Source organism: Halyomorpha halys, unplaced genomic scaffold (genome assembly GCF_000696795.3).
Source record: "Halyomorpha halys isolate HHAL.00 unplaced genomic scaffold, Hhal_1.1 Scaffold556.1, whole genome shotgun sequence".
Taxonomy (NCBI): Eukaryota; Metazoa; Arthropoda; class Insecta; order Hemiptera; family Pentatomidae; genus Halyomorpha; species Halyomorpha halys.
The window spans coordinates 267,760-293,983 of NW_027105572.1; the positions used below are offsets into that span (position 1 = coordinate 267,760).

The 26,224-nt window shown below is 32.4% G+C and overlaps 2 protein-coding genes across 2 annotated transcripts in view; one reads left to right on the forward strand and one right to left on the reverse strand.

Annotated features, from left to right (window-relative positions):
* The window catches only part of Spt-I (serine palmitoyltransferase subunit I), a 23,595-nt gene extending 12,357 nt beyond the window's left edge, over positions 1 to 11,238 (reverse strand). Inside the window, exons 1-3 of the mRNA XM_067052127.1 lie at positions 11,041 to 11,238; positions 8,482 to 8,586; positions 2,902 to 3,000 (exon numbers count right to left, since the gene is read on the reverse strand). Of these exons, the coding sequence (XP_066908228.1) occupies positions 2,902 to 3,000; positions 8,482 to 8,586; positions 11,041 to 11,091 (255 nt within the window). The 5' untranslated portion in view covers positions 11,092 to 11,238. The remainder of the gene's footprint in view (positions 1 to 2,901; positions 3,001 to 8,481; positions 8,587 to 11,040) is intronic.
* An 11,124-nt stretch (positions 11,239 to 22,362) lies between these two features.
* The window catches only part of LOC106684208 (uncharacterized protein F21D5.5), a 25,001-nt gene continuing 21,139 nt past the window's right edge, over positions 22,363 to 26,224 (forward strand). The window contains exon 1 of the mRNA XM_014426151.2: positions 22,363 to 22,652. Coding sequence (XP_014281637.1) covers positions 22,502 to 22,652 — 151 coding nt within the window. The 5' untranslated portion in view covers positions 22,363 to 22,501. The remainder of the gene's footprint in view (positions 22,653 to 26,224) is intronic.

Genomic DNA, 26,224 nt, shown 5'->3' on the forward strand with positions numbered 1-26,224 from the left:
TTATTCATTTTATGTGTAAAATTATTCTGTTTATACTTTCTTTTTATTTTTCTATACTTACTGTGGTTGTTATCTTGTTCTGTTTTTAGCCCTGAAGAAGGCTAGAAACTCTAGCCGAAACGTTGGCACATTAAAATAAGTTAATCGTACTTATTTGTGTTTTTCGTTAAGTTCTTTTGTTTATAGCTCAAAAAAGTATATATTCTATGTAAATTATCCTATTATCACTTGAAATTTAAATAAATTCTCAACAAAAGAAAAAAAATTATGCAAATATTGTACCCTTTTTTAAAAATAACTTTGTTCCCACGGTAACCCGTTCACTCTTTGTTAGTTTTTCAAATAAAGCAAAGAACATACATCTCCTGGAACTTTCCTAATGCTTCTTTGAAAAAAAAATTAAATCAGTAAAGAGAGTTGTGTAAGTAGACACACCAGATAGTTTTTTACCATAATTGTTTTCAAGCAAATGTTAAGTAAATTAAAGAATATCCCATATACTCTTTTATCCTACTGCACATTCAGCCAAATTTGTGTTCAGAGGAGTACACTGCTATTTTAAGTTAAATAAATTCCGCATCCTATAAATCTAACAATTGTGTGTCCCTATATATACTCCTACCAACTCTCATTAATCATGTTTTTCCAAACGAATGTCCATTTTTGTCTTTTATCTTCTCAAAGGATTCAATTCGAATGTGAAGACTACCAAATTATAATATTCATCATATGTTGATTCTAATACTGAGGATATCTGATCTTATTTTCACATTTAATCTTCCCCAAGCCATATTATGTAATGAGGAAAAAGGACTCAGGCTAAACCCTGGCTTAATTCCTGAACAATCTAGAAAATACTGTTTAACAATAATTTCTTATTGTCTTAAGACTTCTATTGTATCTTTCTAGTTCAGAGTTCAATATAAACTAATTTGATTCACTCTTTGTGAGATCCATGAAGCACAGATGTACTTTTTTTTTTCTAAAACCCACCTTTTGAAAGCAAGAGGGTTTTAATTTCAATAGACAACATACTGGTCTAATAGCATTTTTTTTTAGATCTCTAAAAAATATTTATTAATACAAAAAATTTTTTATAAAATAAATTTTTCCTTTTATTTTTTTAAAATAGGTTTTGTTAGCTATTAATTATATAAATGAAATATTTCCATTAAAGAGATGACAAAAGTAAAATTTCTTAACACATTTATAATATTGATAGTGATTCTCAAAATTAAAAATTAAGTTCTTTTCTTGAATTTAGCTTTAAATATAAAACTTTTGGCATATATATAAATTTTGAAATTAAACTGCAATAGGTAAGTAAAGAAGTTATTGGGAATAAACCTAAAGATATATGGCAACCATTTTGAAAAATCTGACATATTAGAGTGCTACGGATTCTACTCAGGGAGTAGTGAACTTTTCAATAATATATTTTTCAAACATTTTTTATATCAGAAACTGTTGATAGAAACTATTTTAGAGTTACTTTTAACTACAGCTGTATTTTAAGCTATTTTTACTGAATAATTTATAGATAAACTGAAGGTTAGGAAATACAGATATATGTGTGTATACAGATTTTCATCGAGCAGGACTTGAATCGAATTTGACTTAAGCCACATTCCAGGAAACAGAACCTGATGTAAGTACAAGGCTCACCTGTATTGTGTTTGTATAAATATTATATATGAAATTACCTAATACCTAGACATCAGCTTAAATCTGTTGGTACAAATTGAAATTGTATCTTTGCAATCTACATAAGAACTTTGATCATGTGATTTAGATTTTGCATAAAAACTTTGAAATATTTCACATCAGTGATTTCAGACTCATTTCCTTCAGGCAAACTAATGATGTTAGATGACAACTTCTTAAATAAGCAGTGGAGAGCAATCCACTTAACTTTAAGGGAATTAGCTGAAAAATCCTCTTGTTCACATGCAACAATTGGAGATTACATACAAGCACTTAAAAAAAAAAAAAGAAATAAAATACTGAGATTCAGTCAGTACTTTTGATACAATCCAATAAAATTTATCTTTGATTCCTTTAGAAAGATACTATCACTTATAAGTTTATGTAGTATGTTTTTTTGATCATTATATATAGAAAAACAAGTCAGAACAAATGAATATAAAGTACATGCATCTAAATATATTTTAATACCCATAACAATCTAATAAAAAGAGAACTGCACATTCAAATTGTAAATTATAACTGAACTAAGATTATAGTATAAACATGAAACGTTTCTAGTTTCATATACTTAAAACTAATTTTATTTTTGTTATACAATACAATAATTACACTATATAGACCAGCATATAACAAGCGCGAACAGAGCCTTCTTCTCTCTGTCAAGAACACTGAAATCCCAAAAAATCTCTAAAAATCTGAAACTAAGGGTATACAATGCCATGATAAAGCCAGCTCTCATATACAGCTGTGAGACCTGGACTCTAACAGGTACCCTTGAAAGCAAAATTGAAAGATTTGAGATCCTAGTAACACAAAACTAGTACAAACAAAGGTATATATAATAAAATTCTTTTTGAATTTACTTTCCCATAATAGTAAGTAATCATTATTTGAGTTTCCTCATCTAGCCAAAAAAACTAAAATGGGTCTCATGATGCTTCAATCATGATGGCAGATCCTACCATGAAATCAAGTTCTGAAATAATTTTATTCTTTAGGTTTGTCTGATTCTTTACATGGTTTGGTTTTAACTAGCATAAAAGAAGCTTTCACTGCAATTGAGTAAGCACAAAGGATGTATAACATAAAGATCATTATTCCTTATTAATAATTTTTGTCCATTTTACAAATGTTGACAAACCTTTTCTAAAATTATTAAATTAAAATAGGAAAAGTACAATTTTCACTATTTACTTTGCTCTCAGCTACTCTTGTATCATAACCTCTGTGAGTTTTAGGAGCAGGTTTAACTAACGGAAAAGGCTGCCACTTGCTTATCAGAGCAACTTCTTCCTGAATAAAAAAAGAATAACTAAATTAGTATCAGAAAATGATGGATGTATGTATTAAGATATACATAAAATTGAATTAACAGTTAATAAAACAGAAACCTTCATAAATATAAACATATAAATTACATTATTAAATGTTAATATATAAATACAGCAATGAATTAACCAATTGAATTCCAATCATTTGAAATTCAAAGATCTAATAAAGCATTGAATTACCGAGTATTGGAAATGCTAAGAAGAAAATAGTATATATATGTATAGTATTACTTCAAAATCAACAAGCAAATAAATTTTCACATATTAGAGGAATCAAATTGAAGACAACAGTAAAGCGAAGACGAGGGTGGTAGGGGTTAAAGGCTGATAGGATTTCAGGGACTCTCTCAGGATTGAGGACATGGAAGAAATTGTCCAAATACTTCTTAATAAAAAATGAGTTTAATGAGAATAGAGGTATTACAAACGTATTAGAGATATCAGGAGCAAGACAGGTTCCCATATGAGGAATTTTACTACCAGATTAGCGGACTTGCCATGGGGAACTACCTTGCTCCTGATATCTCTAATATGGTTCTTAACGACCTTCTCGACTCCATAATACCTTTATTCTCACCAGTTATTACCACATTACCAGCCTAAGTATACTTACATGTTACCAGCTTAAGTATACTTACATTAATTATTAATTTTTTTATTATATAATTTACATAGCTCTGTACCCCTATTATTTGGTATATTGCCTTTTTTTATCATCTATACTTATTGTATACCATTCTTTTAATTTTATTTCTACTGTTTTCTATCCGTCTACATTTATCATTTTTTTTTAATATATAATATTTCTTTCCCCCTATTATGTATATTATCATTTATTGCTTACCAAATTTTAATATTTTCTACTTGCTTCTGTTTACTTCAAAATTATTTTCAAATTAAAGTACTAAACTGCCAATCCCCACTCTTCCCAATTGTTAGTTTGTACTTTCTTTTATATTTCTTCTTTTTATCTGCTACTATTTCCATTTTCATTTATTGTTTATAAATTTTTCTTGTTTAATTTTTACATTTCATTGTATAATCTTGTAATTTTCCATTTACTTTTTTTACTTATGTTAAGTGTTTGTACCTTTATTTAGCTATGATGAAGCCATGCATCATGAGGCAAAAGTTGGCTCAAGTGAAATAGTTATTACTATTTGAGTTTTATTTGACCGCACCCGGACCATATTTCATTTATTATTATTAGACACGATCAATCAGCGTTCTTCCAAAATATTTTATTAAAAATCATTTCATTTTAAAATTCAGATAACATAAAAAAAACACTGTTTTAATTAATTATCGAAAATTATTTCATTAAAAAAATCAGTGAACATATAAAACATAATAATTTTTAAATAATCATTTTGACAATTATTTTGTTGAGAATTATGCATTAAAAAATTGTTTAAAATAATTAACAAAATTTATGATATCAGAAAATTCAAATAAGTTATAAAATATTATTTCATAAAACTTCTGAAGACATATGAGACATGCGAAGTGTGAAAAACATATCATGTGCTGCGATTTTTTTTTTTTTTGTACAGTACTGCAACCTTTTACAGTCTCTTATCTCAATAATGGTACCAAACTTTCTAACATGTAATAAATGAAGCCAGTAGGGATTCTCACACATTTGGGACTGAATTTGTATATAAGAATAAAAGTTTAATCGGTCATCATTTACTAGAATATCGAACATTACATTAATAATCAGTATTCATAAATGCTTCAGAGAAGTAGTATTCTGTATTCATAATTGTGAATAAAATATGCCCAACTCTGGTTGTCGATATGTGCTGAATCATTTATTTGTGTATGTTATAAAAACTCGTGCTGTGTTATGTCAGATGACACATGTCAAATGGGTCCCAATATGAACCAAGCCAAAGGTTTGACACTTAATTGTGAGCATCCTTTAGTCATTAAACTCTGTATTTTCTACATTTCTCATCTTTCCACATTCCAGATACTTTTCAAGCAACATTTACCCTTGAAACAGAAATTAATCATTCCATTAAGATTCAGTAATCAAGATGTCTTAAAAGGGATATCTTCTAAGACATCTTGATTGATTATTCATTTAACCACTAGAAAATTAAAATTGATGAAATATGGGAAAACTTGTAACCAATACTGCAAATCGAATCCATAAATTTTATTAAATACTATACCACAACTAACATCCAACTCAGTATGGTATCTTATTTTCTCCATAACTAACAGGTAGAATCTAAAAAGAAAATAGCTTAATGCATTAGAATTAGAATGCAGCCAATTAAATAGAAAATGAAGCACCTAATCCATTTATACGGATAACAATAATGTTTATCCACAAGACTATCCTCCTTAAACCTATAGGCACCAACAAATCTTATCTACAAAGGATACCTAAGTATTTTTAACCAATAGTAAAGAGAACTACACTGTAAGGTGTGTTTACATTTAAATATTACTTGTAACATTGTTATTAGCTAAGTTTTTGATGTCAACTGTTTACACTAGTTAATAGTGAAAAGTTATTAACATTGTTATTTCTAATAAAAATGTTAATGGAGGATATCCAGCAATATAGCATGAGTGAAAATAAAATATTCATTTTATTTTCTTATAATTTATGGAATATAATTCCATATAATCATGAGAACGTATTTTAGAACTGGCTTAGATGGAGGGATTATTGATTAATTAAAATATAAACAAATAAATAAAGAAAAAATAAGAAAAAGAGTCCAAATTCCACTGAATTGGTAAATGAATGTAAAACTGATGCAGGAAGATGGTATGGTAGGTGGTCAAGAAAGGCACAAAAATAGCAGAAAAACTTGTTTAATTTCTGCTATTTTTGTACCTTTCTTGACCATTACCCAGACATCTTCCTACAATCAATTACATAAGGTGAACTATTAATATTTCAATAAAAATGCAGCAAATTATAACACTACACTTAATTATTTCCAAATGAATATAAATGACAAAATATAAAAAAAACATTTCATTAATTTTTTTTTTTTCCAGTTTTGGTATAATGATTTCAAAATACTTACCCTCTATATTCAAAAATAAGATATGGGGGAATGAAACTTCTAATCAACTGTGAATAGTAATGTTGAGTTCGGAGGATCATTTTAGAGTGACCAGTGACTTTGGTACATAGGTTTTAAAAATAATTAGCCCAATAGTCTCAGAAAAAATCCTCAGATGGATTTTTCAAATTTGGATTCTATGTATCTTGGAATAAAAAACCTCAAAATTAGAAGAGAGGAAGTGTTAAATTTATTTTTTCTTGGATGGTTACACAAGTTTGATACTAATAAATGAAACGAAAAAAAAAAATGTGATAAAATGTTTAATTTACTTTTAAGATTTTGTTTCAAAAACTTAAAAATGTTCTTCAATTTTTTAGATTGTCGAGGCTATAATAGGTATGTCAAGTTGGTTGGTGATAGCACTCTGGCCTACTCCACAATAGGGATATTCATGATCTTTAGTTTAACATGCTAAAGCGTGTTAAATGGAAAAACTTATGTTAAATGAACGATATAAAATGTAACATGGTTGAGAGTCTGTTAAATGGAGAATGACGTCACGCAACAGACCAGCTGAGCTCGTCGCATTTTATTTGTTGTCGTGTTAGGTTACTTGCTCATATTTTATGCTTTGATTGTGTTAGGATTTTTTTGGATGTTTTTAAAACTAATAAAGCAATGAATGAAAATGATAATAATAGTGTAATGATAGTTGTCAATTAGCTCATCTTGGTTCTCTTCCTCACAAGTCAAAAGATCAACAAAACACTCAGTAGCCAAACTTTTACACAACTTCCACTTTTCATTCACTTTAGGCATGCTGTAATAAATTACTTTAATCAAAACTTAGAAGTAATTAATAACATGAAGTTCTGGAAGGAAAGGTTATAAACCAAGTTGCCCAGAAAATCCGCTAAGAGCTCTTATGCAGTTAACCTTTAACATGACTAGAAATTGGGGTGCTCACAATCCTATAATTATAACATTTAACATGGTAAATCATTTTACATTTAACACAACATCTTGAATACCCCTAATATAACTACAAACTTTTTTTTAATTAAAAAAATTAATGTATATTAAAATGAATTTTTGAAAATGCTACTGTAATTTATTTATGAGTAAAAATTATTCAATCATAACAAATTTTTAATAGTTCATTTTTATCTGACAAATTTTAAAGTAAACAGCCCCATTAAAGTAAACCTAGAATCCTGCCTAGAGAAATATCGGAATAAATACGGAAAGTTGAATTAAATGCTACCTAGTGAGATTTCAGACATAAGAGGTTATAGAAAAAAACTTAAGAGGTAATAGGCTTCTTATTTCAAGGAGGTTACAGAACATAAATTTGAGACATCAAAACTAAAATATTTTAAAAAATGGTCATAACTGTAACTGTGAAGGTTAAGAAATTTCATAACTATTATTTATAAAATCATATTTTTACTAGTCACTAATCATTATAAAAAATCATGTAAAATAATTATAATTTTGGAAAAATAAAACAATATAATACTAATAAAACAGTTCAAATAATGTGTCAATATATATATATATGAAGAAAGTTGAGACAAAGTTCCAAAGAGTACTATACAGATTCAATACTTAGAACTAATCTAATATTCTACCTCAAATATAAAAATTTAGTAATGCAAATCAGATAAAGAAAATAAAAAATTGGTGATTGAAATAAAATAATAGTATTATAAACTACCAAGATCATCAACATTTGTAGATATAGAAAGCAGAATCGAGAGATTTGAACAGAAAGTCCTCTGTACAATTACAGGAGTTATCTGGGATCAAAGCCTTAACACATGGAGGAGAAGAACTGTATGCAGAGATTGGTAATCAATATCTCACGATATGAAGGCAACCAGATCCAAAAGACTGTTGTTACTAGACCAACAGTTGTACAAGGAGGTGATTTGGTCAGAATCATGCTCGACTGCCAGATTTTTATCCAATTAAGGGTACCCAATTTAGGAGGGCTCCAGAAACCACAGGAGTTGACTCACGGTTACAGTGTAACAGAAAACAATTTTCAACCCAGCTGGATTTTGAATTCGGCTCCTTGGAGTTAGTAGCCACGCGCTTTACCCTTTAGCTACCGCACTCCCCACAAGGTCTTTAGAGCCAACCGAAAAAATAATACATACAATACAAATATTTAAAAAAAAATTGGTGATTTAAATAAAAGAATATAATTGCAAACTATCCAGATCATCAATATATTGTTGAAAAACAGAAATAAATTGATATAACATTTCTACTTCCTAGTAAAGACCGCATATATAAAGACGGAGCACTAGGGGGAACTGACAGAGTACTGGGGCATAGCTTTCATTGTCCGTATGTATGAGGATGGAGCCTTTAAATGGTTAAACAACTAAATTGTTTTTTACCTCCTGGGTCAATTTGCATTTTCCATTAGGATCTTTTTTTTTGCAGATTATCCAAAGTATTAGCACTGCAAGCATTACTTGAAGATACACATAGATATTTGCAACCTGAAAGGAGAAAAAAATTTAATAAACAAAAAGATCGTAGTCGATTAGCTGAATCATTTCTGAAAAATAATCAAGGACATTTGTTTAGAAATTTATCTGTGGTAAATACAATAAATAATGAATATAATCTACAACCTATTAAAAAAAAATGACTTAAAACATCTGAGGAATATGCAATTTAATTTTCTATAAAAAAAAAAAAAAAATCAAACACACTTTCTTCCACCAGGGGTAGCCTGAGCATCATGTTATACATAATGTTCCACACCAATGGCCCTAAAACTGAACCCTCAGAAACGCCACCAGAAATTTTCGATGCACCTTCTGTATCATACCTCAAGTATCAACTTTCTTTCTATCAAATAAATAACTCAATAATATTTATTAGGTATAGTGGGACATCTTTCTTCACAATCTGTCCATGATGCAGTCATACTGAGCTGAATTAAAAGCATTCTTAACATCCAACGTTATAATGGCACAGTATTTCTAACCACCTCTTAGCTGCAATGGCTTTCCAAGCAGCTCTGATTGCAAAATCAATAGTCAATCTGCCCTTCAGAAAATCGTACTGATTATCAGATAATTCTCGGACTCCTTCACTGAAGTTAATCAACCTGCCATAAACATTCCTCTCCAGTGTCTTACCAACAGTATTCAGGAGACATATTGGGCGATAATATACGGGATCTTCCAGGGGCTCTAATCCCTTTGGCAAGAACACAAGACATTGCTTGATCGAATCAGGGGAAGCTCTTGGCTTTTTAGACGATTTTGTATGCAGCACGAATCTGGGCAGAAACCTCCAAGTGCAGTCATATGACTGTAAAGCTATCGGAATGTATCGAAGAAGTGCCCCGTGTCATTCGAGCTTTTAGCACTGTGTCCTACAATAATGTGTGCGTCATCCCAGATATGCCTGTGATAGATCTTTTGACAGATAAACACAGCAGAACATTCTGAAGGAAACGAAAAGAGCCGAATGCTCAGTGAACTACATTAGCAAAAGCAGAGTGAATTCAGACTCTTGAAAGATGGCAGAGACACTGGAATGCCTCATCTTCTGGAAGATGGACCCACCGTATAATTCCCAATGTATCAAGATGGATATTCCAAAAACACAGGAAAGTGGATTATTACCTCACTAAACTGCTTATAGGACATGTAGCTTCAGGGCCTACTTAGCCTGCTTTAAACTGGAAGACAGATCATCCTGCCTAACTTGTGATTCTGTGGACAATACAGTAGAACATTCATTCTTTTGTTCTCCGGGTTTTACTCAAAAAAAGAAGAACGAAACATAAAACTTAGGAAGAAATCAGTTCCGAAAATCTCGCTTTGATGATGACTAAGAAGGAGAACGGAAGGGTTGTAGCAGACTATGCAGTACAAATCGGTAGATGGCTCAGAGCACAAGAACGAGAAAGAAGAGGCCAGGCAATGTCTAAGATTAAATAAGATGAGCAAAGAAGATGTAGGTCTTTTTTCAGCCCTTTTTCCCCGTGACATAATACTTGACAGCGGTTCCAAGGGTTGGTAAAGACGAATTAGGAGGTGGTTTTTTAATGAGTAGGAATCTCAAACTGTTGTGTAACTTTATATTTGTTGCACTTTGTCTTACGAAAGATTTTTCCCATACCCACAAAAAAACACAAACATATAATATATATTTCACTAATATATGGTGTAGAATATTTTCTAAAAATAATATTAATATCTTTCTCAATTTTTTTTTTTTTTTGCGATAGATTATAAGAATGTACCTCTGAATTTTTCCAACAGATACCTTGTTATTTTTCTAAAACGAAGGGTTATACAGCAGTCAAATGTTACAGTAAACTTCAATCAAACTATAGTCTAAACATTTAGACATTGTACCCAAAATATTTATTGAGAAATATAATAAATTGAAAACACACTGCTTGTAAATACACATAGAATAGAGGGATTATGTTAATATAATAGACTAGAACGAAAGATTCCTCTACTCATACTAAGTATTTAATCCAATTAATTTTTACTTTTTAATAATAGGTTATTATTTCTAATTAGGAACACAATTTAGGACCAATCACAATTAAGTTAGTTTGCTATTGTTTTTTGTTTCCTAATTTATTAATACAATATTTCATTAGGCTAATATAACTAATTTTGTAAAGGTTGAAGTTAATTCTAACTGAGATCATTACTTAAGATCTCAAAGTAACGACACTAGTAAATAATGATGTAAATACAATTCTTTAATCTATAAACTGATGATAATTATAATAATTAGATACATTACAAATTGATATAAGATTATTATGCAATTTGAAAGTATAAATACAAATATATAGTTTCTGGTTCATTTATATAACTCTATATTTCAAAAATAGGGATAAAAACAAATGGATGGATCGTATAAATAAAAAAAGAACACTGTACTAAGTAAATAAAAATAATATTAACACTTACATCATTAAAAATAAACGTAAACGGAACAAAAACAAAACTTATTGTGGTCATAGCGGTACAACAAAATAATATATGAGGGCAGTAATAAACTAAATAAATTTGGTAATACAACTATAATTAAAATCAAATACAATGAAGGATTTAGTTTTTATTAACTTTAAGCAGACTTTTAAACACCGAAACTGCTTCGATAAATACCGTTTCGTTCAAAGTAATGGATCAAAAACTGTAACATAGAATTGTTGACAGCTTTGGCTGGTGAATTTCCTTATTCGGATGGCTTCAATTCTGGAGTGATATGACTTATTAAATTTGATCAACAGTGATTTGATTCCTTTGTGAACCATTCAAAACTTGTTTAGGCTGGTTATAGGATAAAGTTCCGGCCTAAAGGTACATTCTATCGGCAAGCTTTCTGACGTGTTGTCCCTTTTCCTAAATTTCTGATGTTTTACAACAATGTTTAAAAGATACTGAGAAGATGGCAGTGCGCTTGCTGTCATGAAGGAGAATGCCAATCCAAAAGGTATTCGCTGTAGGTCCTGATGAAAGGACAGAAGGTGTAGGAAGGAGGAGAGATCCAGAAAAGTGAAAAAGAGTCCAATAAACATTTCCAAAAATTGAGTTGGAATAATCTGGTCCGATGTGTATATTACTCGCTGCCTCCTATGAAAGTGTATCCGTGAGGCCGATATTCACACTTTGGTTTGGCAGTATAGGCAGGCGTTCTACCACTAAACTACAAGGGAGCTGGAGCAGGAGTATACTCGATCAATTTTCAATTGTCATTTCCCATTGGAGCTGGATGTGATAATTATGGTGCAGAAATCCAGGCTATCTACTTTGCGATGAAAGCCACTATTGAATGTAATGTAATTGAATGTAATACTGTAATCTTCAGCGACTCCCAAGCCGTAATATAAAATTTAACACCAGGTGCCGCAGAGTCACCTACGGAAGAAAAGTGCAGAAACATGGCTGCTATCATAAAGAAAAGAGGAAGGGTTATAGCTCTGCAGTGGATACCAGGCCATGTTGGTATAGATGGTAATGAGCAAGCTGACAAGTTGGCTAAGCTCGGTTGTGCAGAGAACCAGCCTGTTCTACCACTTTCCTACAGAACAGTAAAATCACTTATAAGCTCTTATTGTAAGGACCAGAACAAATGCTAGACACAAAATTCAAGCGGAAGGAAAGAAGTCGGAGAGCCTGCTGCATAAGGATAACCGAATTCCCGGCAATCTTAACAGAGCTGAGAGAGTGGCTTGGTTTCGGCTAGTAACAGGACATGATCTGCTCCAAAAACACCTCCGTCGAATTGACATCGTAGATTCCCCGAAATGTCCTCTATGCAACATGGGAGACATGGATGGAGACCATCTTTTAACGTGTATTGGTCTAGAAGATGTTAAGCAGGATGCGGACCAACTAAGAAGAAGAGTAAAATTGTATTGGACTGCGAGAAGGAAAATGGCGTAATAGCCCACTTCCTGTGGCGTAGGAAAAAAAAAAACTTTGGTTAGGCAAGTTTTGCTAAGTCTTAGTTCTGGTCTGAAAACCGGCATTGATAGTTGTTACATATAAGACGTTAGCTTTCAATAGATTACAAGAATCTATTGCAATCTCTATTGATTCAAATGATACATTTAAGAATATTACAAGTTATTATATAGTTATAACATACTGAAGTATTCATACAGTTGAAGTATTTACAAGAAATAGTATACAAATCAATATACGACGTTTGCTTGATGGCTATAGTAGTTCCCATAGCGGCAGCTGGCTTCGTGTTACTTCGTAACGGTTCTGATGACTTTACTAGTAAATAGTAGTGGTGTCGCTACAGCACTTCTTTCCTTGAAGAAAGACGGAATCTAGGACGATGTACTGTGTTGAATGCTGTTTGCAGCAATAATTGTCACTATTTTCTTTGATTGCAGCGATCTTGTTAGTTATATTCCCCCACCTACCGTTACTATCTATGTCGGAATTTAGGAGTGAAGATATTGGGGTTCAAATGTGGGGAGTGAATTTTTCCATGAACTGTTGATTTAAAATTTCTTCAGGTAGCGATGATTCGTTATTCCCAGTAAGGCAATGAATAGTGAACATAGGCAGCGCCAGTTTGTGCCATGAGGCGCGAGTTAGGTGGGTGATATCTAGGGTATAGTTGAAACATTATGTCGCTTGGTTTGGTGGTCTAGTGGGATTCCCTTCGGTTGGTTTGACTCAAAGCATATCTCGCAAAAATTGTCGCTACGTGAGGCCAGTCGGCGGAAACCGTTGTTAAGTTGAAGTGTCGCTGCGTCAGTTTGGGGCCTTCAATGAGCGGGTAATCAGCGTGATGCTTGTCTGATTTGAAGCCTCGAATGCGCCGGTTGTGCCCCTTGTCTGACAGGTTGGTAGTATGTCTCAATAATAGTGTTAGAACCTCAAAGTGAGAATGTTATGTTAGACTAAGGCCAGAACAATAGCAGAAAATAACGTCATCCCCACATTCAGATGATTAATTATTTTTAAAAAGTTTTGTGATTGAAATGGCACCGAAATCGGAGAAGGACCGATATATTAGATATAATACGTTTGTGCTACTATTGTTTTAGAAGATAGCTGTGGTATAACTACAATGATATCTATATATAAATTTACATCTATATGTACTCGTATTTTCCATAACACTTAGTTTCCAGAGTCCACATTCTACAGAGAAAAATTAGTATCTACCAGTTGCTATATTTGGTTTTATAGATTTTTTTCTCAAAGCAAGCAAAATAACTATTGATGTTTTCTGCATATAGTGCGATCATATTAAGTAATTTGTTTGGATAAAATAGTTCTCCTAATTTAAACATATGTTTTTCTTATAATACTGTTATAACCTTCATGGTACTCTGTAATGTACTGTCTTCGTTTGCAAATAAAATTCTATTTTACGGGTTAAACATTCGTTTTCATTTCACAATTTTAGTAGCAAACGATACCCTGATTTCGTGAAGTATTCGTGTGTTCGTGATGGAGAAGTATTTGAAACCTGACAAATTCAGTGCAAATCCAGATTCTTCAACTGCTGGCAGGGAATTCACATGTTTGCTGGTTACTTTTGAAAACTTTATTGATGCTTCTCCTGAGGCGATGATAAAAGACGCTAAGCTGAAGGTACTTGCCAACTTTCTCTCATTCAGTGTTTATTAGTTAATTAATGAGTGAACCTCATTTGAAACCGCAGTGAAAGCTATCAAAGCTATATATGTGAAGCAAATAAGTGAGATATACGCTCGACATGTAGTTGTAATTCGAAAGCAACAGCATGGAGAGAGCGTTAACCAGTATGTTCAAGATTTGAAACTATTGGGGAAAGACTGTGGCTTTAAAGCCGTTACTGCAGAAGAGTTGAAGAGCCTGCACATAATGAGGTGCATTCATTAATGAATTACTTTCTTACTTTGCAAATCCTTCGTCATACGTGCAACCTCCTTCTGGAATTCTCTTCTCATGTCCATTCGCCAGTCCCCATCCATTCTTTCCTTTAAACAACACCTATTCCTTCATTTATTGTATAACCAAACCTCCGCATCATTTTAATCAAATAAACAGGCGTACATTGATTAGCATTATAAACAGTAGCTATTCCAATGTAATTTCATTTTACTTACTTGCCAGACAAAAATCTTAATGTATGAACCATGTATTTATTCTTAGGGGGCATATGTCCAAGAATATAATTATTTTTTCATTTCATTTCAAGAAGACGAGATTCATCAATAGTTATGATAGTTGACTCAGCAATTTTTTTGTTTTAAATTCTCAAACTCGGCAGCGGCAGTAGGCTCCAGTGGAAAGGAGCTTCTTTCATAATTTTATTCTTGTTAATTTCATTCTATACAATTATTTACCATATATCATTCTGTTTATATTTTTTTTTAAAAATTTTTGTATTCATTGGTTGTTATCATGTTCTTTGTTTTTAGCCCTGATGAAGGCAAGAAAATCTAGCCGAAACGTTGGCACTATTAAATAAGTTCATTCAACTTAATTGTATTATATTTTGACCACAATCCCAAACATCTTCTCCTAATACATATTATCCACGGTCAACCATCTTCACATCATTATGAGAAAATAACAAGATGTAGGTTGGAATTTGCACATTTTGTTTATGATATAACCTACCGTCCTGGCAACGAGAATTCATAAGCTGACACTCTCTCAAGACTTTGTAATGCTACCAGTGGTAATGAATTATTTCAGCTTCATCAATCATTATGCCACCCTGGTATAGCTCGCATGTTTTATTAGGTCAAGAGTAAGAATTTACCATATTCGCTTGAGAATGTCAGGAAAATTACTACCAGCTGTCAAGTTTGTGCCGAACTGAAGCCAAGATTTTTTAAAACATCTGGAATTCTCGTAAAGGTTACCTCTCCATTTGAGCGCATTAATGTAGACTTTGAAGGACCAATTCCATCCAAGATACGTAACTTTTACCTTCTCACTATCATCGACGAATATTCTCGTTTTCCCTTTGCATATTCATGTCATAATATATCTTCTCCTGCTGTGGTTAACTGCATAAACCTATTCTGTTTGTTTGGAATACCAATGTTTGTATAATCGGACCGAGGAGCTTCTTTCATGCCTAAAGAAGTTAGTTCTTTTCTGCAAACAGAAAATGGAGTTGCTACGAGCCTGACCACACCCGCAAGGTAACGGGCAGATAATGCGCTTGGACGGTAATTTGTGGAAAACAATTACACTGAACTTGAAAACCAAAGGTTTAAAAACTAAAGATTGGGAGGATGTGCTGCAGGAATCTCTTCATGCCATTCGATGTTTGTTGTATACCACGATGAATTGCACACCACATAAAAAATCTTTCTGTCATCAGCGATGAACAGTCAATGGCGTGACTCTTCCATCATGGCTTATACCTGGCTCCGTACTTGTCAAACGGAATGTAAGGCACAGCAAATATGAAGATTTGGATGAAGAAGTCGAATTATTGGAAGCTATCCTCATTACGCTCTGATTCAAAGAAACAATGGATCAGATTCTATGGTATTCCTTAGACAATAGGCCTACAGAGGCTCTCGAGCTCCTGGCCCGACCGGCATCCCAGTTAATTTCAACTTCACCGAACCTCTTCCGGCTTTAGAAGAAAATGGAGCCTCTAAAGCTTATCCTGTTGTAGAAAACCCTGTTGCGGAGAAACCTGTGGGGGAACCTCAGTCCCAGAGCATTGAAACTTTGAATGAAAGTAACTGCCTGTTAGAAATTTTAATGCAAGATCTCAGCGTGAAAGAAAACGTGAGTATTGGTTTGGTGATATAATTTAAATGGAAAAAGTTGTGAAGAAGTCTGCCAGAATACTAGGTTTGATATACTAATCAGTGGATAGGTAGCCATCGGAATTAATTATGATAAGTAAGTTAAGGAAAGGGAGGGAATGGTCAATTTCTCATTGATCTAATCAATCATCATCTAAACAGAAAGCGAGGGTGATAAAGCTGATAGAATTTCGGGGATCCCGCCAGGATTGAGACCAAGGTACTGGTTGTCAACGTATTTCTTAATGAAAATCATGTCTTGACAGAATGACGGAATTATAGAGTAGGAGTAAACAATAAAGTTCTTTTTCTTTCTGACCATAATGAATTCAAATGGCTGCCTATCTACTGATTGGTATATCAAATTGAGGACTATATTAGAAATATCAGAAGCAAGAGAATTTCTCATGGCAAGACCGGAAATCTGTTAGCAAAAGTTATCATGAAAGAGAAGGTAACCAGAATTACAACAAAGTTTTAAAGATTTAAGGTGAGGTTAAGGGTGATATGAGGTTCAATAACGGCCCAGTTTAATTTGCTTATGACGCTTAATCTTCTCTTCGTCCACTCAGTAGTCTATCGCTTCTTTTAAAGAAAAACAGACCAATGTTTGCTTGTTACTGAGTACAAAAAAAAAAAAAGAAGCAAGATAGAAGAAAATAGGAGGATAAAACTCCTTTCAAAAAGTACTGTCAATGGACGAACGAGAAAATAATTTATAACCAATTTCATACCAATCACGGGACATGATTATTTTCAGGATCATTTTCACAAAATTGGGATCAACCCAAACCAAAAGTTTCGACTTTGCACAGATGGGTTACCTCATGACTCAAAGCACCTCATCGTGCTTGGCTGTAATTTTAGAAAATAAAAATTTTTGAGACGTCCACGCCGACGATTGGCAAAGAAAATCTAAACTCTTTTGGGGTGCCAGGAGGGAACTGGAAGATTATTTCTCCTAATCCGGTGTAAGATTATAAACTAAAACGTCAATGCATTTTAGTTGTTTATATATCTATGTAAGAATCTATATATATATAAGAAAATTTTATTATTTTTTTACATTAATGATATGTTTATATCATTTAATAATTTAATCTTTGCCAGATGTATTATTATTTTGTAAGGTTTAAAAGTAAGTTAATTCCCGATGCAAATGGTTGAAATCAAATGAAAAAATAATTTTCGTCTAGGACATATGTCCACTAGGAATAAATACATGGTTCAGACATTTAGTTATTTGTCTGGCAAGCATTTACAAGATTCCAGTAAGTAAAATGAAATTACATTGGGATATTTGCTTAACTACTGTTTATAATGTTAATAAATATATGCCTATTTATTTGATTACAATGATGCGGAGGTTTGGTTATACAATAAGTGAAGGAATAGATGTTGTTTAAAGGAAAGAATGGATGAGGACTGGGGAATGGAGGTGGGAAGAGAATTCCAGAAGGTGGTTGCACCTATGACGAAGGATTTGCGAAGGCGGCGGTCCTATAGGAGGGCATATATAAATCAATCGGTTGGTATCTGGTGTTTAATGAGTGGATGGATGAACGAAGACTGAAGAGATCAAGGATATAGGTAGGTTTTTTGATTTTAAGAACTTGGAATAGGAAAACATCAAGGAGGTATTGCCTTCGGGAGGTTAAATAGAGCCACTTCAACTCAGTATACCAGCGGGAAACTTGAGAGCGCCTTGGAAATCCAAAGACAAATCTTACAAAGCAATTCATGCCTCTCGCCAGTCTCGACTCTGGTCCTGCAGATTGCCCTCCATAGACTAAGCAACCGTAGTCAAAGTGGGGGAAGACGAGAGAGTATACTAGGAGCGGACAGGTGTTCTGAGGAATGGAATTACGGAATCTTAGGAATTGTTTGAATGAGTGGAAAAATATTCAAAAAACAAAAATAACCTCCTTGTTATACCTCTACCTTGACGTGGTAAAGTGGCTTAAGTCAAAAAATAAAAAAAATTGACGAATAAAAGGGGTATAACGCAAAAACTAATAATTTTAATATTACCTATAGTACAAATATATAATTACCTATATCAAAAAACGTAGACAAAAATTGCTTACTTAGTATTACCTTCTGTTCACTGTCAGATAATGGACTAATTTACTTTTTTGTAAAAAGTCCTATGAAAACTCCACCCAAGAAAGTACTCCTCTATATTTTACTAAGTCTCACTATTCCTCCCTAGCCATCACTTTTCCTTAGGAGATCGAGTATATAGGCAGGAATTGTGACAAAATTCGATAGACTCAAACCGAAGTAAGAAAGTGATTATAGGTTATTGAATAGTACTCCGATGCCCCGAATCATCGGGGAGGAAGGGGTTTGAAATAATACATGTTCTGATCAAAATGTCTACACGCCTACAGTTTATATCAAGCTATAATATAAACCTATATATATATTGTAATACAAAATAAATTAATGTTGATGAAATGATGAATTTAATGATGAAATTAAACTAAATCTATACCTCTACAACCCATGAAGAGGCAGGGGTTCAGTACTGATGTAAGGGAGTACTGTTATTAGACCAACGGTTGTACAAGGTGATTTGGTCAGAATCACGCTGGACAGCCAGATTTTTACCCAATTAAGAAGGCTGGGTGGACCCCATGAGGGCTCCAGAATCCACAAGAGTTTATTCACGGCTACAGTGTAACAGAAAACAATTTTCTGACCAGCCGGATTCGAACTCGGGTCCTTGGAGTTAGTAGCCACGGGGATGTTATAATAATAGACAAAATATGAAATTTTTATAATTAAATATAAAATATATAAAAATTTTAAATTAGATGAGAGAGATAAACAGGTTGAATGTTAAATCTGACCAATTCCGCTAAATGGAGCACGTATAGATTGGAATTTTTGGCGGGAAAATGGGCACGGCCATATTTCACCGAAGCCCTGCACCAGAACCGGCCTTTTCTCTCTACTACTTAGTACAAATATTAATGTTAATGAACCTGATAGAACTGTTCTAGTTTTTAAGTAAAATGCGGCTATAATTATGTTTATCTTGTTTTTACTCCTTGGGAATTATAATATGTTTCATTTTTATAGTAATGATGATATAATATATGTAATAGCTTAACCAATTATTATAAGAGCTAAAACAATGAACAGACCTTGTTGCTTGGTTATTTTACTCTTAACCACATTTTATGCCCTTTTTAACCATCGTAACTATATTTCAATATTAATAAGTTATACTCTTAATGCTCTATGATATTTATTTAAGCGCTTCGACCGCTAGGGTCATTTACACTGGATTTAAAAAGTTAGTGGATTACAATTGACAAATTCCTAATGTTACTATTACAAATTTACAATTACAATTTACATTTTACAAAGTTACAATTAAAATTTACATAGTTAGTAAATTACTATATTAAATGATGTATCCATTTATACATGCTGGAATTACAGTTAGACTATATGTGATTATAGATATTAATAATTTTTAAAAAGTTTTCTTAGTGTTGTTGTGGGATCTCCTCTCAACATCCTTGTAAATCTAAAGAGAATCGGTGTGATTCGTGAGCGAAACATTCAGTGAGAAAGTGCTGATGTTGAGATCGGTTTCCCAGTAGCGACACATCGGTGTACACGACTGACCGTGGGTGAGTCGAGTATGGCTTATCCGAAGACTGGTATGACATAAGTTTCATATCTGTTTTTAGTAAAAATTTAAATCTTGTTTAATTTTGTGGGGACTCTTTTCCAGTGGAATAAAAGTAATGAGAACTAGACTACCATTTTTTATTGCATTCTGTTAGTAAAAAAATATAAAACTTTTTATATAGTCGTAATATTTAAATATGCTGTTTGTTAAATTAATTTGTTTTCAAATTTCTTATTTGTCTTTTGTTAATTGATAAAATTTTCCAGGTTGGATTCAAAAAAGTTGGTTTCGACCCACGTGGTAAGTACTGATCAAACTCAAACTAAGCGCAAAGACAACTCTAATTGTTGTCTTTGTAGATCTGTCTATCCCTGGTGATGACCTAAAACTGGCTCACGGCTGCAGTGAAACAGGAAATAACTATCTGCCACAGTCGGATACAAATTCAGGTTCTTGAATTTAGAGCCTTACCACTGAGTTACCCACTCTCTTCATGTTCAGTCCAAAGGCCAGTGGTTTTGGGTTATGAGGGGTATAAGATGGGAGCGGGGACACTTTAATTGGGTGAAAAACCCAACAATCTACATCTATTGGCACAAGTACCGAATTAGTACACTCAACTGTAGTAATAGACTCGCGAGTAATTTTGGTAATGTGATTATTCCAGGAGAAGTATTGGTCGAAGGTGACTCCAAGGTTTTTATTGTAAGATAGAAGTAAATCGGTTGGTTGTTAAGGACAAGTAGAGGACAGTAAGAGAGGAAATGAAGGAAGTGGTTCTTGGAACCAATAATAATGGCCTTGTTTTTTTCAGCATTCAGGTTCAAATCATTGTTAAACGCCCATGCGTTAATGTTATCAATATGTTCTTGTATCTTTTGGATGGCCTCAAGCATCTCGGAGGAATGGAAGGATAGATAGTTTTGGAGATCGTCTGCGTATAAGTGATATTTTGCGTGGTGAATGGAATCAGGAAAATCGTTGATATAAATGGAGAAAAGGGTTGGTGAAAGTGAGGACCCCTGAGGAACACCTCGTGTCAGAAGAAGGGGAGAGGAAAGAGGTTTATTTGGAATGATGACTGTTTGGGAACGATGGGACAGGAAGGAGAGGAACCACTTTAGAACACCATTTGACATGGAAAAGTTTTGAAGTTTATTGAGGAGGATCTTATGGTTAACTGTGTCAAATGCTTTCGAAAAATCAAAAAGAACTAAAATTGATTCATGATGATTGTCTATAGCGGATTGGAGGTCTTGGGATATTTTCAATAAAGCGGATTGTGTGGAATAATGAGAGCGAAAACCAGATTGGAAAGGATTGACGATAGCTTTTTGCTCGAGAAAATTATTAAGTTGGGAGTGGAATAATCTTTCTAGTGGTTTGGCCAAAATGGATATTGGCCAAAAGTCGGAAACTGAAAACGGAGAAGGTACTTTGTTCAATGGTCGGGCCAGAACTTTAGTCCAGGCTTTGGAAAAAACAAAATTTTGAAGGGAGAAGTTATAAATGTGCAGAAAGGCAGGAAGAATGGTGGAAAGACAAAGTTTGATGATCTTTGTGGTTATAATATTTTAAAAACTCCCTTGTCTTACCTTCAATTGCTAATTTGAAATATTTAGAAATATTTTTTCAGAGACTCTTCACCAATAAAATGGTAGTTGGTTGAATCGTCTTAAATAAAGTATCATCCATTCTAATCTAGTAGGAACTTCTCATACATATCTCTGAAAATAATGATTTTGGTTGATTCTATATAAAAATTTGTTTGTTTTTTCTAATATATTTATCCAGATGATGTGGGATGTTTAAAGTTAGGATCTACTCCTTATCCACCACACGAAGGTCGAGGTTTAAGGGACAAGGTATTCATTACTGCAATGAACAGTCAGGCTACATGTAAAGAATCCCTTTGATTAGAATATATGGCCAGTAGATACAGCTTATCATGTGATTTGTCTTATCACCAATATTATGCGTGATTAAAAGTATGAGCACGAGAACTAAGTGTGCGCCTGAACTAATCAAAACTTCCAACCAATTAAAATTGAAATTTTATCATTATATAAAAAATTTGTAACGTCCGTTTCAGTTCGCAAAAATTCATTATAGATTAAGTTTTTTAGGCTATCTACTGTCATTGTGCATAATCAAAGGTATGATTTACAATTTTAATTTTTTTCTATGATTTCATAACACGTATCACAGGATATTCTTAATAGTGCTAGCAAATATTATATTTGTTGAACTTCAACCATAATCAAGGTTTTTTGTACTTTTGTTATTCCTTTTGCAATCTATGATCAACAGTGTTACCCGATTATGAACTTAATCGTACTAGAACGTTGCGTACTCTTTTTGAAATCAAAAGATTTTCATTTTAGTTTAAAATTGTTTTTATTTACTGTTATAATTGTTATTACCTATTTAATTTGGAATTGAAACATTCCATTCTTCTTAATTTTTTAATTTAATAATTAGTGGTATCATGTCACTAAATCCTAACTCTACCAAAAAATGTTTTATGATTCCTGTGTCGCATAGTGGTAATACTATACTACTCCCTGATGGTGTTGTAATTACAATTGGCAGGTCACCTGAATCAGGGATTACTGATTTAACTTGTTCAAGGCATCAAGGTAACTGTGTAATCCATGATCTGTATAAATTATTTATTATATACTCTTTTTCAGTATATTACTGTTTTTTGATTGGCTTTAGAAATTATTTGTTACTTTTTCAATAATTTATTTATTTTAAGTGGATTACTTAATTTTACCAATTAAGATTTGCTAGCTGATTCTGGAAATTTAGATTAGCTTTTATAATTATTTGGTTGATGTCTGTAGTGTCTTAATGTAGATATATTTCAATAGTTTCAGTAACTTATTTTTTTTATTTTTGGCATTTGTTTTTCTTATGAATATTGTTTTTAACGGTTTCATTTTCTCAGAATTTGGATAATTTGGCATGTTTGGTTATTTCATAATAAATAAATAAATGATATAATCCCAGGAGTATACTGCTAAATGTAAAAAACAGTTTCAAATTATTTTTTTTGTATATTTTTAGCATCATAATACTAACAACTCCCCCAAATGTCTTCTACATTAACCGTAACTGTTCCAAGTACTATGTTGATTCTTTGGTGTCAAGTATCTTCAATTACTCTAGATGATATTTAGGGGGGGAAGAGAGGATATGTTAAAAAATGAAACACACTGTAAAAGTATTGTTTTAGTTTGAGCCAACCTTTGGCCGTATGTTACTGAATAGTGGATTGTGAGGTTCTGTTAGTTATTGTTAGTTGTCTGAATCTGATCTTATAGCTGATCTTTTGTCCTGAAGAAGGCCTATAAGTTAGCCAAAATGTTGGTATGAATTAAAACACTGATAAATTAAATTTGTGTTTTAGTTTAGTGCTTAACAATTTGTACAAAATTACTCTTCATATTAAAAGTGTTGTACTTTTCCATTTTTATAACTTTGAATCAAAAGGTTTTTTTTTCAAGGACAAAGTCCTGTACAGTATCTTGCCTAGATGTTCGTATTGTTTAACTACTTCAATTTTCCCATTATTTAGAAACTATTTTTTAATTTTTAGCTTTTCTATTTTCATTTCTTGAAATCTCATTATCTTTGATTTTTGTTAATTTATTTACAAATTTCATTTGTCAAAATATGTTGTGAAGTTTTTAATAATAATTTTCAATATTTCGGAGCTGATATCATTAAAGTTGTGTGTAATATATGTAAAATAATTGCAAACTGACACCTTAATTTTATTTTTATAAATTCTCATTTTATCACTAAACTCTTTTTCCAGGGCATTTATAAAATATGAAAACCTGTATGGATTAAATAAACTGCCTTTTTATTAGTCCTGATTAACAATCCAATGCTGGTACCTTCTATTTTATACCCATCGTGACATTGTATGTTTATGATCTCTTCAAATTTCAATATATTTCAAGTAATATTAATTTGTAAACTGTGAGGTCTTACTGAGATCCAATATTCTTTGTTGGAAGATTTTATTTAATTAATTTTATTCACAAAAAATTTATAATTATTTATTTTAAAAACATGTAAAAGGATTAAGTATTATTTGTAATCATCCATGAAAAATATTAATACTGTCCAAAATTGCTAGTCCATGACTTCTGTTTGTTTACTATTACTTACTTTTTCTTAGAAGTACCAGATTTTTTTATTTTGTTTTTTTATTTTATGTCATATAGCGGCTTTGCTTGAATATTGGCACATCTTACAAAAGAAAAAGTTTTGATTTATTTTTTAATTGGCCGTATTACAAAGATATTATTGTTGCCTGGGGTTTCATTCATTACTGGGGTCCTACTACAGTCTGTTCTAAAGGTAGTAAGGTTTTCGAGGTGGTTGTGTTAAATGATTCGACTCCAATTGATAATATTAGATACTCTTGACCAGAAGGCCTCGACTATGTGTGTTTAAAATAGGTAAGGTAGTTGATTAGAAAGTATGAGACAGTGCCACAAGTTCTCTAAGGGTGGTAACCTTTTCCTACAGGGTACTATTCCTGTAGATACGAAAGAGGAAAATAAGCCCGTAGAGTAGCCAGCTGCCAGGTCCTACAGGAAGGTGACTTCGTTCTGTCAGGCACTATTCTTGTAAATATGAAGGGGTACGTAAGAGCAGAGGGTAGCCGGCCTCAGATTCCTACGAAAGGATAAAAGGTAGAGGAAGAAGGAGAGATCCAGAGAAGACGGAGACAATATACATTCCTAAAAATATAGCACTGGAATGAACTGATCCACTATGTAAATTTTTATCCTCTTCCTCCTAAAGAGGTGTTTCTTGGAAAGCGAGATTTCACACTGAGATCTTATGGCATAGTTAAGTCTCTGGGCTTTTAAACACCATCGAGAAGTACTACGTATAAGACGTTAGTTTTCAATGGGTCAGCAGATTCTATTAGAATCTTTATTAATTTAAATGATATATTTATATATATTGGAATGTCTTATTTAGTTTTTACATATTACAATTAAGGTATTTACAATGGATAGTACAAATATTAATATACGGCATTTCCTTGTCACTAGTAGTAGTTTCTGTGTTAGCTGGTAGGTTGCATCATGCAGAGCCATAGTGGTTTTCGCGGCTGTAGTAGTTGTGGCGTAGACTAGTGGGTAGTGGTATCGCTACAAGGTTGTCAGAAAATAAGCACAGTGTGCAGTACAATCTATGGAATAAGTTGCACAAAAAATTAAAAAAAGCTTTAATAAGTGGAATGTGGTCCTGGTGCGGTCAAATAAAACTCAAATAGTAATAACTATTTAAATTTTTTACTATTTGAGTTTTATTTGACCTCACCTGGACCATATTCCACTTATTATTACACACGATCAATCAGCGATCTTCCTGGAAAATAAGTTTTGTTTTGTCAGATGAGCCACTATTCAAGCAAAACAGCAATATGTCTTCTTTGGATCCCTCAACCCTTTTAGTGCTGACCAAGAGTTTAGTACATATGCTTAGAATATCAGACCACATTTTGTTGACTCTCTGGTAGGAAATAAATCATAAGCAATTATAAAAAAAGAATTTTAATTCCATTCAGAATTTGAATTAGAAAACTACATAACATACAAAAATCTAATGAAAAAACTAGAATCTTTCCGTCCACCATCCGGAACTCTTCTCCAAATCTATTCAGCCAATTTTTTTTAGATTTAGCACCTTAATCACTGGCTCATTCATTCCATGTTCCTTAAATCTTGAAGTTACTGTCCACCAGTTTTCAATTTTCCCTTTCTTCTTTTTAGGCTCGGTATGATGATTTAGAAAAACTTTTCGTTTTTCATTTGCTGATATGCTAACTAATTAATTTAAATAATGAGTCATTGTGTACTAATTTATACTGTTCAGTTGTTCTGTGATGAAATATGGTCTAATTTTTAATGTCTGACATTTTATAACATAGTTTTGAGATAGTATTCTCTCGGAATGGAATGAAATATTGTATAATTTTTAACATCTGACATTTTATAAAGTAATTTTAAGATATATAGGGAGATGGTCAGGGTTGCGGTCAAAGGAGAAATAAAAATAGTTTACAACTATTTATTTTCCAACGTTTCGCCCCACTTTGCAGGGCTTCATCAGGGCTAAAAAGATACAAAATGAAACTATGTTAAGATAAAATGATAGAAATAAAAATACAAAGATA